At 39.1% G+C, this 14,639-nt stretch overlaps 1 protein-coding gene across 2 annotated transcripts in view; it reads left to right on the forward strand.

The window, feature by feature from the left end:
• Nucleotides 1–14,294, forward strand: part of AZIN1 (antizyme inhibitor 1) — a 26,052-nt gene extending 11,758 nt beyond the window's left edge. Inside the window, exons 3-12 of one of the 2 annotated variants that reach the window (XM_058803904.1) lie at nucleotides 1,016–1,213; nucleotides 3,242–3,415; nucleotides 3,677–3,849; nucleotides 6,491–6,625; nucleotides 8,119–8,200; nucleotides 9,007–9,081; nucleotides 10,123–10,288; nucleotides 10,816–10,934; nucleotides 11,110–11,324; nucleotides 11,956–14,291. In XM_058803904.1, the coding sequence (XP_058659887.1) occupies nucleotides 1,112–1,213; nucleotides 3,242–3,415; nucleotides 3,677–3,849; nucleotides 6,491–6,625; nucleotides 8,119–8,200; nucleotides 9,007–9,081; nucleotides 10,123–10,288; nucleotides 10,816–10,934; nucleotides 11,110–11,324; nucleotides 11,956–12,067 (1,353 nt within the window). In that variant the 5' untranslated portion in view covers nucleotides 1,016–1,111 and the 3' untranslated portion in view covers nucleotides 12,068–14,291. Of the gene's footprint in view, nucleotides 1–1,015; nucleotides 1,214–3,241; nucleotides 3,416–3,676; nucleotides 3,850–6,345; nucleotides 6,626–8,118; nucleotides 8,201–9,006; nucleotides 9,082–10,122; nucleotides 10,289–10,815; nucleotides 10,935–11,109; nucleotides 11,325–11,955 lie in introns of those variants that run through there. The other variant, XM_058811827.1, reaches the window with a different exon arrangement.
• The last annotated feature ends 345 nt before the right edge of the window (nucleotides 14,295–14,639 follow it).

Here is a 14,639-nt window from a genome sequence, read left to right on the forward strand (position 1 = left end):
TAAGAAGCTGTTTTAAACAAGACCCGCAACTCTAATGGAATGTGAACTACAGATTGTTCTATTCATCAAGTAAAGCAAATGAAGGTATATAGTCAGCTGTTGGTAATTGTCTGCTGTCTGCTGATTTTTACTTGAGATTAGTCAATCTGCATTCTAAGACTATATTTAACAGTATTTTCAGTGTTTTGACTTTGTTGATTTAGATTCTTTTGGAAAACACTGTATAAACTACTAACTACCAAGCTAATTTGCAGTGAAGAGCTGAGGATAAGCAAGATGCAAATAAAGTTAGACTGTAACTATTACTTTATTTTAATAACAATTCTACATGCTAAGATTATCACTTTTTAAATTACTTCTAGCGTAGTGGCTTCTTTATGTTAACCTCTGTATTGCAATTAACAGTTTTAAATGTTGTAGCCAGTGTTATGAGCAAAACAACAAAATAAATGTCTAATAAATACAATATGTAAATGCAGTGCTTATAAATTAGCATCAAAAGAACTAGAACATTAGTACAAATATATCACTGCTAACATTTCATCAACAAGGTACAAGTTTTCTATAACAAATTCAGGAATGTTCTGTTACAGGCAGTCTTCCAGTTGCACATTTGAATGCTAGCATTGCTTAAGATGCTTTACTTGAAAAGAACTGAGCTGAGGCATTTGTACAGTTATGCTGCACTTGCAGTATTTTCATCGTTTGCATAAACTCCGTGCAGATCAGAGTGCATACAGTCTGGAATTCTTCTCAAGAACAGCCTTGCATCAGTTCTTTCTGGAAGTTAGTGTCAGATTTAAAGTGCCCAGCTTCTATTTTATTCTTGGCTTCAGTGGAATTGTTCTATCCATATCTCTGACAAACGCAGGGCGAGCAGAGTAAAAACATCTTTGGTCTTTGTAGAGGGTGTGTTACTGTTTGTAGGACATCAGGTGTAGAAAGCTGATTTTTAAGCAGCAGCATGGTGTGCTTTGTGCCTCTTTTTCCATTGACACATGTCTTCTTTCTGCAGTTTGTTGCATAATTTAAGGACCCGGATTTAAGGCTTGGAAGCCCATCCCTTGTGTTTCTTGGTTTATGACTGTCGGCTTTGTGGAATACGGCTGAGATGAAAGGATTTCTTGAGGATGCAAATTACTCCATTGGTCTGTTGGATGAAGGAGCAACTCTTGCAGATGTTATTGACAACTGTATTTATGAACATACTCATGTAAGTTTTCTTTCCAGATCTTTTGATTTAGTTCCCTAAGTCTTCAAACTAGGTCAAAGTATTTTAGAGTTGATGAGCTGACAGCAACAGAGAAACAGTCAGCTAAGCCTCACTCACCTTATTTATAAATTAGTTTCCTCTTCTAATTCTGCTGCTTTGCTGTTTTCTTGCTTTGGGCAGAATTCTGTTGGGGAAATTTGGGCATCAGCTCTTACTGCCCTGAGTGTGACTATCAGGAAAGTAGTCTGGCTGATATAATTAAATACAGGTTCCCATCTCACTGTTTGAAGAGATTTTATTAGCAGTAGGGTTCAGAACAAGCACCTAAAATTATCCAAGTGGATATATTCAGTTAGAACCTTTTTGTTATTTCCTTGAAAATATGGCAGAGTTCTGAAAAACATTTATGCTGAGCCTGTTTAAAGCCATGTTTAAATTTTTTGAGGGCCATCATGGTTAATATTCATACATCTTCCTGTTACCCTTCTCCCCTGTGGAAACTCTGGTACAAGTACATTGTGAGGTTCTCTCAAGAAAAACTGTAAAAGCTACTGAAGTTTAGCAGCCAACTGGAAAGAAAGTTGAATAATTCTGTGTATACAGTAGTCATTTTTTGAATAAGGCTTCACTCATTACTGAGGAGGCAGGAAGATGTAGCTTTTGTTTTGTAGACAAAATTGTAGAAAGAGCAAACTTTAAAAATGTTTCATTAAGCAAATCCTGTGTTCTTCATATGCCATACCTGTGAGTTGCTCACTCTTCCCTTGGTTTATCAGAACTAATATTCATGTGCAAGTGGTCAACTATAGTACATCAAATAGCTAAATTCCATGGCCTTCTGAACTCAGGTGTAGGATTCCCAAATCCTGATTCCTAATATTCTTTTTCTGTCTAGCAAATAAATAGGTAAACTACTGGCAACATGTCATGTCTCCAACCACTGGCTGGCTCACAGAGGATAGCTGCCTCCTGCTGCTTTCATTTACTCCTTTAGCTCAAGGGGTAGAGGCCTGTGCCATGGATCTAAAGCTCCAGATCCCAATCCTGCTGGTGACCCGTACAGGGGGTCAGTATGCTTCCACCCGATGGAATTTCTATTTGTGTTTTTTAAACAGAAATAAAGACTTTGTATAAAATAAGCCACAACATGTAGAGTTTCAGATCTGCAAAAGTCAAGTGCTAGAATTGACATTTGATGTACAGTCTTGATTCAGATCCATCATGTGTTTTGTGATGGTCTTTAATTGATTTACAGTAGGGCATTCACCTACAGTACTTTTACTGAGTGCACATTATGGACAAATCTGGAATGATCTGTTTGTAGTTTGATCCACTACACCTGCATCATGACTCCATAGTGAGAAAGACTATATTGTAACAGATGTGCAGAACTTAACATTCCAGAAAAGTCTGTGCATTTTCTTAAAGATTGTGTACTTGATTCTGTCACCTTTAACATGAAGTCTAGTTCTTAAAATTCCTTTTGAACTTCATTCTTCACAAGATGTGGAGAACAGTCTCAAACTTGACTGCCTGAACTAAAATACCATCAGACAAATTTTCAGTAAAACAAGCTATTAGATGTTAAAATAATGTTAGTGCATCAGATTTTATTCCATTTATAATAAGATATAAATTCATTGAGACTGTGGAAGCTTTCATCCCAGTGGATCTTCTTCCTATAAATAGCTGCAGACTTCTGAAAATAAAAAGTTGAAAAAAGTGTGTAACTTAATCTGGTTTTTTTTATAAAATCAGCATTTGGCATTTAAGTAGAATCTTTTATTCAGGAATCTCAGAATATTGTCAATAGCATTCATAATATCTCTGAAGTGGTAGGTATTCCCTTTGGTTTTTTTAAACTAGTTCAAATTGCTAGTTGAACAGAAAAACATTATTCAAGGTCAAATCTAAAACTTAAGAGCAGGGTAAAAAAAAGGTACATAGTTCTTTAAGACTTGGGGTTGTTTGTCTTGACAGCAAACCTACAGGTTCAGACATTTTATTTTCCTATTCTTCCTTTTGCAGACTGGAAAAAAGGCATTTTATGTTGGAGATCTTGGAAAGCTTGTAAGGAATAACATGCAATGGCAGAACGTGATGGCACCAATAAAGCCATTTTACCCTGTAAAATGCAATTCTACTCCAGGTGTACTCGAAATTCTGGGGACCCTTGGTGTTGGTTTTGCATGTTCCAGTAAAGTAAGTTTTCCTTGCCTGTGTGCCTTATTTTCTTTCATATGTCTGCTGGTGTAAATTCATCTCTTTGGTGCCAGGTGCCATGTTTATAAATAAAATTTGAACTGTGAATTCATTTGTAACTGGCTGTTGAAAATCTGTACTTCTGCCCTAGAAGCAGTAGATAGTTTTCACTTTAGTGGGGTAATAGAGCACACCTAATAAAAATTCAGGAAAGATGATGCTGTGCACTTTGTCAAACTCTGGTATGCTCCTGCTTTTCAGTCTGAAATGGCATTGGTACAAGACCTGGGCATTTCTCCTGAAAACATCATCTACACAAACCCTTGCAAGCAAGCCTCTCAGATCAAGTATGCAGCAAAAGCTGGGATAAACATCATGACTTGTGACAATGACATTGAGCTGAAGAAAATTTCACGTAACCATCCAAATGCCAAGTAAGTGTCAAAATCCTAGTTTTGCTTTTATTGTGGGGGGAACTTTTTGCCTGTATTCTGGGTGGCTTGAGTTGCAAGCAAAGTACATGGCTTCTTTAGTACAAATCACTTGTATCTGTTCTTCTTCTGTCTCCTTTGAAAATAGCTTTTTTGCATCTTTTCCTACTGAGTCTTGGCTTCCTAATACAATGGCCCTTGGTTTGGGAGAAATCTTGGGAGAAAGTTATTTTTTTAGGGCAATCTTCATGTAAAGGTTTCAGGGATTAAAGTTCAGAAGGCTAGTATTTCATCACCTGCAAATAACATCTTCCTCCTGCTCTGTTTTGGCTTCAGTGTTATCTTGCAGGGAGTTGTATGTGGATATTAGTGGCTCTGGCTGAAGTCAGGGCTGAGCTACCAGCAAATGACTGTGTGCATTGGATCCCACCTGGGGTTTGGGCACACTCTGCAGGTCTATTAAATACACTTACAGGCATTTCCACATAATTAAGACAGTGAGAATTTTTTTCAGTCACTTTGATATTAGCTCAGCTGCTCTGTAGAAAAGTGGTCAAAGCTGATAATCTAGCTGTTAAATATGGCAACTTTATTGCTGGCAATGTATAATGGTCTCTTGGACTGACTGGCACTCCTGTCATTTCACATCACATCCCTCACATATGAATGCTTTAGCTTTGGGCCATTCCTTTAAGAAATATGGAGCCAGAGTGAAGTGGATGTTACAGCGAGCCTAAGTGAATGTTACAGTGCTTTGCAGTGATTGAAGATATAGCTTTCCATAAATGTCACTGGAGAAACTGAATTCCTGATATCCTTAACAAATTCCTTGGTTCTGAACAGTCACGATTAAAGTATTGTGTCGTCTTCCAAAACTGTGACTTGTTTTGGTGCTTTTTTTGGGGGGTGGTGGTATTTGAGACAGTTTTATTCCTTGTTCAAGACTCAAGATTTAATATGGCTGTTGCTGGTGATTATACTTCATCCTCATGGAAGTCTGTCTGTGCTTTGCATACTGGAGAGAAATTTCTGTGCAAAAATGTTATGCGTGATAAGTAAACGTTTCTGTAACTGCTGGCCCTGCTCTATACTTAATGGATTCGAAAGCCTTGGCAATGCTAAAACTGACTGTTAAACCATTAGTGTTTTACCAGTTATTCACTGGTGCCTTTAGAGTTTTGTTAGTTTTTATGTTGATTTATTTCCATGATTCTAACAAACTCTTAGATTTCTAGAAGTCAGATTTAGTGGGTTTTGGTTGAAAATACCTTGATTCACATAAATGCTGCTAGAACAATTTGTCAATTTAACATTGGATGTCTTAAGGAAGGAGGGGTTTTGACTAATCTTAATATGAGGTTACAAATCATAGTATGGATTTGAATTTTTCTATTACATTTTAAAGAGTTTGACTTGTAACAGTTTTTTGCTTCAGTTAGCACATTTTTCCAAATGCTTCACAGACTATTGTTTGACTGCAGATTTTTTGAACATAATTTTCTGTGCTAGTGAGAAGCAGGAAAGGAAATGCTCATCAGTTTCTCAAGATGAAATGGTATAAATTAACAAGGATTGCAGGGCAAACCGTTTGAGAACTTAGGACCTTTTGCTCTTTAGAAAATGCATGTTAAACACACCAGGAAACATTTGGAAAGTACTTGTAGAAGTCATGGTAGATGTTAAGCCAGGTGTAGTGGCCAGGCTGAGTTCTGTTTGTTGCCTGTCTTGTAAAGAGCTGTTTCACTCCATGTGCAGAGTTTCTTCCACTCATTTACACTCCCCATCCTGGTTATCTGCAATGTGCTCTGCCCAGTCTACATGTATGCCATGACACCACCTCTGTTTAGTTTACTGGATGACTAAATTTACTTGATCTTATGGGGGTGTGGCTTTCTCAGTGGACAGCAGTTTGAATTTGGGTGGTTTGGGGGTATGTCTCTAGAGGTTTGGATGTGACCATGCCTTTGCCTCTCAAATGTTACTTTAACTTAGAGACAGGTCAGCATTGGCACTGCAGTTTGCCAAACCTACCCAAAATGAGGCTTTGACCAGACAGAGGAAGGTGTTGCACTGCATGAGAATGTAAGAAATGGTACCTGCTGCCTCTGTGCCCCACAGTGTCCTGGAAGAAGGGGCAGGGAATGGTCTGACCACCCTACCCCCTGATCCTGAGTCCATGTGCTCAGCCACAAGGGGAGGTTATGTGATATGGCCAGGGTGTGCTTGCTTTCAGCCTGGATGCTGAGTTTAACTAAATCTGATACATGTCTGACTGAAGGGGAACCTCTGGGCTGGGGAGGGGTACAGAGATGGGAAAAATCATCTTAGTCTTACTGATGTTATGAGGAACTATGCTTTATTAGAAGGTAACATTATTTTCTATTACAGCACTCAACAGACTCTTGCTGCTGCAAGAGTCTTAGTTGCTGCATTTCGAAATCCCTTGTCCTTGTTGGCTCCATGTTTTAGCCCCTAATTGCTAGTTTTTTCTCTGTACAGGATTGTTATTATTAGGTTGCCTTGATTCATCCATCGATGGAGCTGGAGTACTGACAACATAATCAACACACTTCTGACAATCTTCAGGCTTCACATGTGCTGATGATGTAAACCAACTGCCCCAATCATCTTCCCCTTCTCTTAGGCTCTTACTGCACATTGCCACAGAAGACATTACTGCTGGTGAGGAGATGAATATGAAGTTTGGCACCACCCTGAAGAACTGTAGGCACCTTATGGAATGTGCTAAGGAGCTGGGAGTCCAAATAGTTGGTGTCAAGTGAGTAACTTCATTGTCCTCTGCTGGCTGAGTAGATATTTGTATGAGGTACTAAAGATGTAAAAGAGAAAAGGATTTTTCCCTGGTGATACTATTTTACAGGGTTTTAAAAAAAAATCAACAAAAACCCCAGACAATCAATATCATATTGATTTAGAATCATGAGCTTTTGCTTGCAAGCACAAACTAGTATGAAACAAAGTAACTATTACAGGCATCAAAGCAATAGGAAATGAAGTCTCATAAATCCTTCTGTCAGCATGAAAATTAAGTTTAGAAGCCTCTCCTATTCTCTAACTGTACTCTTGAACTTCTTTGGTAACTTGATTTGTATTTTTCCAGCAATAAACATCATAACAGAAGTGCTAGTACAGCATGGAATAGGTTGGATAGTTTGAACAAGATGAACACGGGGTCAGATTTTGTTAAGAGTTAAGGTTCTATATCACTCTTTGATCATATCAAGACAAAATACTCAGATAAGTTGTTGGCTTGCAGATGGCAGGAATGAATCCTAGAGTTCCAAATTTGTACAAATCTGTGGTATTTTACCTGGAAGCTTGATGGCTATTTTACTGTATCTGAGAAAAATGCATGCACAAGTCTGCTCTGTCTGCCTTCAGCTACAAATCCATCACATGCTCATAACTGTTTAGGAAAGCAACCAAGCAAATAAATGGGTCATCGAGACAGTAAAAAAATGTTAAGCCAGATTTTGATGATTTAAACCACGAATGTTTTGTTGTGTATCTGCTTGAAATGGATGTTAAAGCATAAACTGCAAATATCTTAAAAAAATAGACACTACTGAAAAAAACATTCCTCTTTGTATAGTGTCTTAACCAGCTTTTATAAAAACAACGTGGGTCTCGTGCATTATTTTTTATTTAAATAATTTTTAAATTCACATATGGATTCATGCAAGTAAGTTTGAAAAGTGACCTTTGCTACTCCAAGTCTGCTTCCTTAAAGGAGTAGACTTGGAGTAGAGAACACTGTGGCTTGGGTGTGTGTATGGTCTGTCTAGAACCAGTGGACCATATGCCTCTTGAGGAATCCCATGGGAATGCTGGCACTTGTTTTAGCACCTCAGTGACTAAGTGCATATGGCAGTACTTGAATCTCTTGAACAAGGAACAAGAGGGGATTCAGGAGCTTTTGGTAGGCATCAGTGCTTCTCTGCAGCTTTGGCACTACTGAAGAACAACTTTAAGCCACTTTGATAGTGAAGACTGAAAAATTCACTAATTCTCAAAGATGAGAATATTGTGGGACATTCTTAGGATTAAGAGAAAGACAGTTCTCAAGTACAAATTCAATAGCAGGCAGTGTGGTCTGAGCTTCTTTGCACAGTTGCTGTGTATTATCATTTAAGCTTGTTTTGGGGCATTTGGGAATGAATTGCTTCTGTTGCTGTTTTATATGATGAAATTATTTGTGTGGTCTGAAAGCTGCACGGTTCAGTGTATTTACTGTGGTTTTATTTCTTTCAGATTTCATGTTTCAGGCTCTTGCAAAGATCTGCAGACATACATTCATGCTCTGTCTGATGCTCGGTGTGTGTTTGACATGGCTGTAAGTACCTCTGTATTCACATGCAATTGCTACAGTAGAGGAGCCATTCTATTCCAATTATATTAGCAAACCAACTACATTCTTTCCAAAAGAAATCCTTGGAAATTGAACTTTTAGTAAGGGACTAAATACTGCTTTGTGATGTGTGATAGAAGTAAAACCAACTTTGTCCTAATTGTGGTAATGAATACTGTTCCACTGACAGGCAGTAGCCTTACATTCTGATTAAATTAGTTTCCCACTTTGGGTCAAGCCTTTTTGGTATTCAAATCTCAGTCCTGTAAATACACAACTGATGCTTTTAGGTTACATTGGAGTTGAACAATTGTATGCTGGCATCTGTTGTGGTGTGAGGAGTTTGTAAACGAAACAGAGAAGACTGCAAGTCTTTTTACTCTTACTGCAGTGCCTTAGCTGTGGCTGGTAACATATGGGGGCAGTAAAACTGAGGATCTCGCTGATCTTTGTGCAAATTTGTTGCAGTGGTCTTGTCACAAAATTTGTGAAATCCTAAAATTTTGTCAGAATACACCACCTGTTCAGCAAATACTGTCTGAATATAACAAAAGCCACAAGATGGGAGTTGCTATTGCTGCGGGGCTTGCAGAGAATTGTATAACCAGCCTCTATTGACATCCCAGTGCTTTGCTTCTAGATTTAAGGGAGCTGTACTGTGCCCTTACTCCCTCATTAGATGCACTCAGCTAAATAGTTTCAAAAGCTTAAATACACAGAAAACCACAGTAAGGAGCAACAAAATCTTTTTGCTGTTGTTCGTGTACTTACATTCTGCCTATGCATTTTAGGAAGAGTTTGGCTTTAAGATGAACATGTTGGATATTGGTGGGGGCTTCACAGGTTCAGAACTTCAGCTGGAAGAGGTATGCAATGTGTTGGAAATTGAAACTCTTACTTTTGAAGAAATTGAAGTGTTTAACCTTCAAACTGCAGCTTGAATTGATAGCTGAAACATAGTTAAGTTCCATGTTAGACTGTAACTCAAGATCTCACTAGTTGGGTTGGTATTCTTGATGGATAGTGTAATCCCGTGACTTCTTTTAAATCTTGTTCATCTGGGCTGAATGCTCATTTAAGTGTGCTAGAGATTAAATTGCTATCTGAAGCAGCCTTAGCAGTAATAGTTAAAGGTTTTTCTTGACTGTTGTTGTCCAGCCAGTGACTCTTGCATGGTTTGGTGCAGGGTGCCTTAGCATGCTTTGGATTATAAACCCTGTTGCTACTGGATGAAAATTTCCAGTATTTTGCTTAGGAAAAGAAAGCTAGAGGTCTTGATTTGGCTGGCTCTGATTTTGCCTAAATGCCACCTTTAGTATGAAGTGGCACATAGGGCAGGATACCCAGTTTACACTGGTATGTTGTCTTAAACACAGGCTCCATGAATTCAGCACAGTGGAAGTGAGGAGTTGCTGACAGCAATCAGGGCTTTTCTCTCAATTCTAATGGTTCTGTTATGCATCCAAAATATTTGTTAATCTTGACATATCTGTCCTAATATATGAACATTAGTATTAAATAATTCTGTTTCTATGATACTATTCAGAACTGATCATGAAAAGGTCCTTTACCCATTCTGTGGGTTCATATGTAATTTTACATTATCTGATGTGCTGGATGGGCATTGAAGTTACTGGTGCACTTGTGAGTCTACCACAGCTTGAGCATCAGTTGTGAGAAGAGACTGTGTAGTACTCAGACTCATGGTTCTCAATCTAAGTGTTTAGCAGAATGACCAGTTTTCTTTTTTGTTTTTTTTTTTTTTTTATAAATTGTGGACCTCTGGTAAAGGCATTTCTCAGAGATTGGAGGGGCAGAGTAAGCATTTGGTGTGCTGACTGGAAGTGTCTATGTGATACATCTGTAAGCTGAGTTCATTGGCCTTACCTCTGACTTCAATTTCCTAGGTTAATCATGTCATCAGGCCATTGCTGGATGTCTACTTTCCTAAGGAATCTGGTGTTAATGTGATTGCAGAGCCTGGATGTTATTATGTTTCATCTGCATTTACACTGGCAGTGAATGTCATTGCAAAGAAGACTGTTGAGTATGATAAACTTCTTCCTTCTGGAGGTAAGGGTTGGATTTGTTTTCTGTGTTATGTCTCAGTACAGGTAACTGCCCTCTGTTAGTTGGGATTGACTAGTTTGTTTATATGTTTGGTGCATCCCCTAATGCTTACACTGCAATATGCCTTCTGGATTCTGACCATGTTATCTGTGTGTCTCACTGGTACTTTTGTGTGGCACTTCCTGTATCCTTACTAGGTTAAACCTATATTGGGTGCATCACAGATGCTGTGTTAGAAGGTTCTGTGTTAGAACATTAAAAATTATATCACAAAGCAAGCTACTTCCCTGCTTCTCTGGATTTATATTCTTACCACTGGTTATTACTGAAAGTATTAATTTGATTAAGCCTCTCAATATTATAAATGAATTTATAATCTGATCTCATACAGATTACTCTGCTTGTAATTCTCCTATTCTAGTATATATGGAACCCCCTTGTCAGGAGACAGCAGCTGACTTAAGTTAGATTGCAAAAGGACTACTTATGACAAAACATGCATGCAAGACAACTTCTTTTTTTACTTCCAGTGGAGCAAACCAGGAATGATGATGAACCAGTATTTACATATTACATAAATGATGGTGTTTATGGTTCTTTTGCAAGTAAATTGTCTGAGAAACTGAATACTATCCCAGAGGTTCACAAGGTGAGTCCTTGTATATTCTTCAGAGGTAGTCCTTTCTATCCTTGTTCTATTGAATATATATTTAACACTTCATACATATATAATTGCATATTATTTATTAAATTAACCTTCTGTATATTTGAAAATTATTGTTCAATAAACTGAAGCCTGAATTGCCTCAATCTTTTCCATATAGAAATACAAGGAAGATGAGCCTCTGTTTGCAAGCAGCCTTTGGGGTCCATCCTGTGATGAGCTTGATCAAATTGTGGAAAACTGTCTTCTTCCTGAGTTGAGCGTGGGAGATTGGCTGATCTTTGACAATATGGGTTCTGGTACCTTGGGTGAACAGTCCACCTTTAACGACTATCAGAGGCCACTGATTTACTACATGATGTCTTTCAGTGACTGGTAAGGAAACTGTCTTGGTAGTGGCAAGGTTGCTTTTGCTTCCTTCAGGAGTGTACACTTAAGAATGCCATTCAGTGGCAAATACAGAGAAATGCTGAGTGCAAGAATGTGCCTTTTTAGTTTGTGGATTGGTTTTTTTTTTGTCTCTGTTGTTTTACTGATGAGACTAAACTGAGATCTCTGATAAAATGCCTACTTTGCTTTGGGGCTGACAAAAGAAAGCAGAATACCTGAGTGATCTCACCTGTGTGTTCAGTGGCAGTTGTCAAGTCTTGTACTGGCTTAACAAAAGCTGTTTAACATCAACTTTTGAGCTTTCCTAATACACATATCCACAGCTTGTGTGTAGTGTTGGCACCACCGTGAGAGGGAAGGGCAGTGATGCTGTTGTGGTGATGGGGAGTGTGGTACCCCATTCCTGCACCCAGGCAGGCAGGGCCCTGTGCTCCCAGCCTGGCAAGTGGCAGCATTTCCGTGGGTGCCAGGCACTGGCACAGCTGGGCTCCCTCTGCTGAGCCAGGGCCAAGCCGTGCGGGGGCAGTTGGCTGCACACACTGCGTGGCGCCTGCTTTCTGAAGGGAAATTGAACCTGAAAACCTGCCGTTACATCTCTTGACCTTTTCTGCTGCAGGGATGAGATGCAAGATGCTGGAATTGCTTCAGACACATTGATGAAGAACTTCTTCTTTGTGCCTTCGTGCATTCAGCTGAGCCCGGAAGAACGCTTTTCCACTGCAGCTTAAACAGGCATTAACGCTTCAGTTAGACCTGCAGTTGCAAGTCTGTAGTTTGTCTGGTCAACATTCCAATCTGGAAGAAATGGAACAATCTTCAATTCAATTCATTCTCTTCAAAACTTGAAAAAATAGTAATAGTAATGGGGACCAGGCAAAACAAGCTACAGCTACAATTCAGTGGGGGGTGGGAGGGTTAGATAATGGTGTCCAAATTTAAAATCAAGTTCATTCAACCCCTGAGCGTTAAATATGCAACAAAATGGATGACTTAGTGGAGATGGAAACCCATCACTTGGGTTCTTCAACAGTTTACATACAAGTACACAGTTTTTATACTAAGGATTCCTGTTAGAAAAGTCTTGTAAAGTTATTGTCTTTCGCCCAGATATATCAAATGTCAGTGGGAGACCAGTGTGACTTCATTAGATGTTTTAGTGTATTTAGAATGTGTAAATTTGTGCTTTGAACTGTAGTTTAATAAATGTAAAATTGCATCATAGTATTTGTTGTATTTGACCTGTGATGTATCCCTTGTATGATTGCAATAAAACTTTGTGTAGATTTTACTGTTTTTCAGGCTAACTTTGGGAGGAGCTAGGCAGATAGCTATAAAGTAGGTGTATATGTGATTGATTTGAGAAGCTTTCTTTTCTCAAGCCATTGGTTTGACTTTGTGTTAAACAGTGAACATTTTAAGATTGATAAATCTGTATGAAGTGAAAGTCATGTAAGTTCCTGGAAGGCTAAAAGGCAATTTTTGGTGTGTTTTTAGAGCATGACCTTAGATTCAGTTTTTCACACCAACCAGCTAACCTGCACTAGGCATGGGTGTGCACGGAGAGGTTGTCCCAGCTTGTGTGCATGCAGTGCCCTGAGGCAGCATGGGTTAGTCCAATTCTGCATGTTGTCACAGAACCTTTGGCTCCTTTTTTAATAGCATTTGTTTGAAAAGTCTTAACTTTCAACTTTAGTTCTATATAGTGCTGATTCTAGGGTAGGGCTGCACAAGACTACAGAAACCTCAAATGCTCTCTTGCACTGGACTTCATTTCTGTATCCATAATGTAAAGGTAAATCAGACTGCTGCAAGTATATGTGCATTGAGTAATGAACTGCTTGAACTGGTCAGAGAATTTATTTATTGTGTTACTGCAGCCTCTCAATTTCTTCAAGGTCCTTTGCTTGCTTTCTCACTTTAACTTTCCCTACTTGAAGACTGGGGGGAGGAGGAGAAGGGGCTTTTAGGGTTTTGAAATAATGCACTGAGGCCTGGATCCTACCAATAGAAGGGACTTTTTGAACCCTTTAGTTGGAGGTAAAATTTATACCATTTGGCTGCAAGTGTACTTCACATGAGTGCCAGCTAGGAGGAAATTTTATTTTCTGACTCTGTCAAGGAAAGGCTTTATGAAACTTAATGAACTTTTACTTGAAAGTAAATTCTCAGTTTGGATTTGTCAGAACAGTTTTACAGGCCAGTTAGGAGATAAAAAATGTCTTATGTGTTGGAGACACAGTCTTAAGAAACACTTATTACTGTAATGAAATGTACAAGTGAAAAGGGAGTAAATTAAAGGGGGAATGTGTGGTTTGGTTTGGTTTTGGTTTTCTGGTTTTTTTTTAACCTGAAGTTACTAGCTGACCCATGTCAAGCAGTGATAAGCTCTTCCATTTACTGTTGAGGTCTTTCTAGACAAGACAGACTGCTGTGTGGTTTTTGACTAAATGCAACTACAGTTGCCTAAGGTTAGATAATCAAACAGGATTCTGTCATACAGTCTTTAAAAGTTGTTTTATGTTAACTTACAGAGAAGTAGAAAACAATTTCTCTATAAATGCAGCAGTGGTCAGAGCAGAAATACTTGCTGTACTTGAAGACAGTCTGCCATTAAAGCCAACCTGGAGTCTGAACACAGTATGTATTTCAGTTTGATTTGCTGCGTGCTATTGTTTATGTTGTAACTGCAGTTGGGAATTTTTACCAGCTGTGAAAGCTGGATGGTTTCTGTAGAGTACCTGGAGGTGATGTAGCCCTGCTGTGCTGGCTGCACAGCTGCAGCCCCTCCTGCTGCCGAGGCTGTGGCAGGAGCAGGGGTGTCTGACACGGCCGGCACACGCTGCTCCCGTGTGCTGCGATGGTCCTGCGTGGCCTGGACACTTCCCTGGCCCAGCCCTGCAGCCTGCCTGCATTTCCTAAGGCAGATCCAGGGCTGTGGTACTGGTGTTGCCAGTTACTTCTTAGGAACAGGAGGAACTAGTTCCAACTTTTCATTGTGTGCCCAAGCAGCTGCACGACTAGCTTACATTGGATATATTGGAGAATAAAAGTGGGTGCCCTGGATCCACCACTGGATATTTTGCTGCTTCCTATGTACTCTTGTTTCTGCTTTTTTTGGGGTGGAAGGAGGGGTGTGTGGAATTTATGTCTCAGGTTTGAGCCCTTGGGGTTCTTTTAATTTAAAAAAAAAGCCCCACAAAAATAAAACTAAACTAAAAACCTGCTACCCAACCAAAAACAACACCCCCCAAAAAATACTCAGGCTAGAAAACAGCTTTTAATCCTTGACAGCCAGGCAAC

This window comes from Ammospiza caudacuta, chromosome 1 (assembly GCF_027887145.1).
Source record: "Ammospiza caudacuta isolate bAmmCau1 chromosome 1, bAmmCau1.pri, whole genome shotgun sequence".
Classification (NCBI taxonomy): domain Eukaryota; kingdom Metazoa; phylum Chordata; class Aves; order Passeriformes; family Passerellidae; genus Ammospiza; species Ammospiza caudacuta.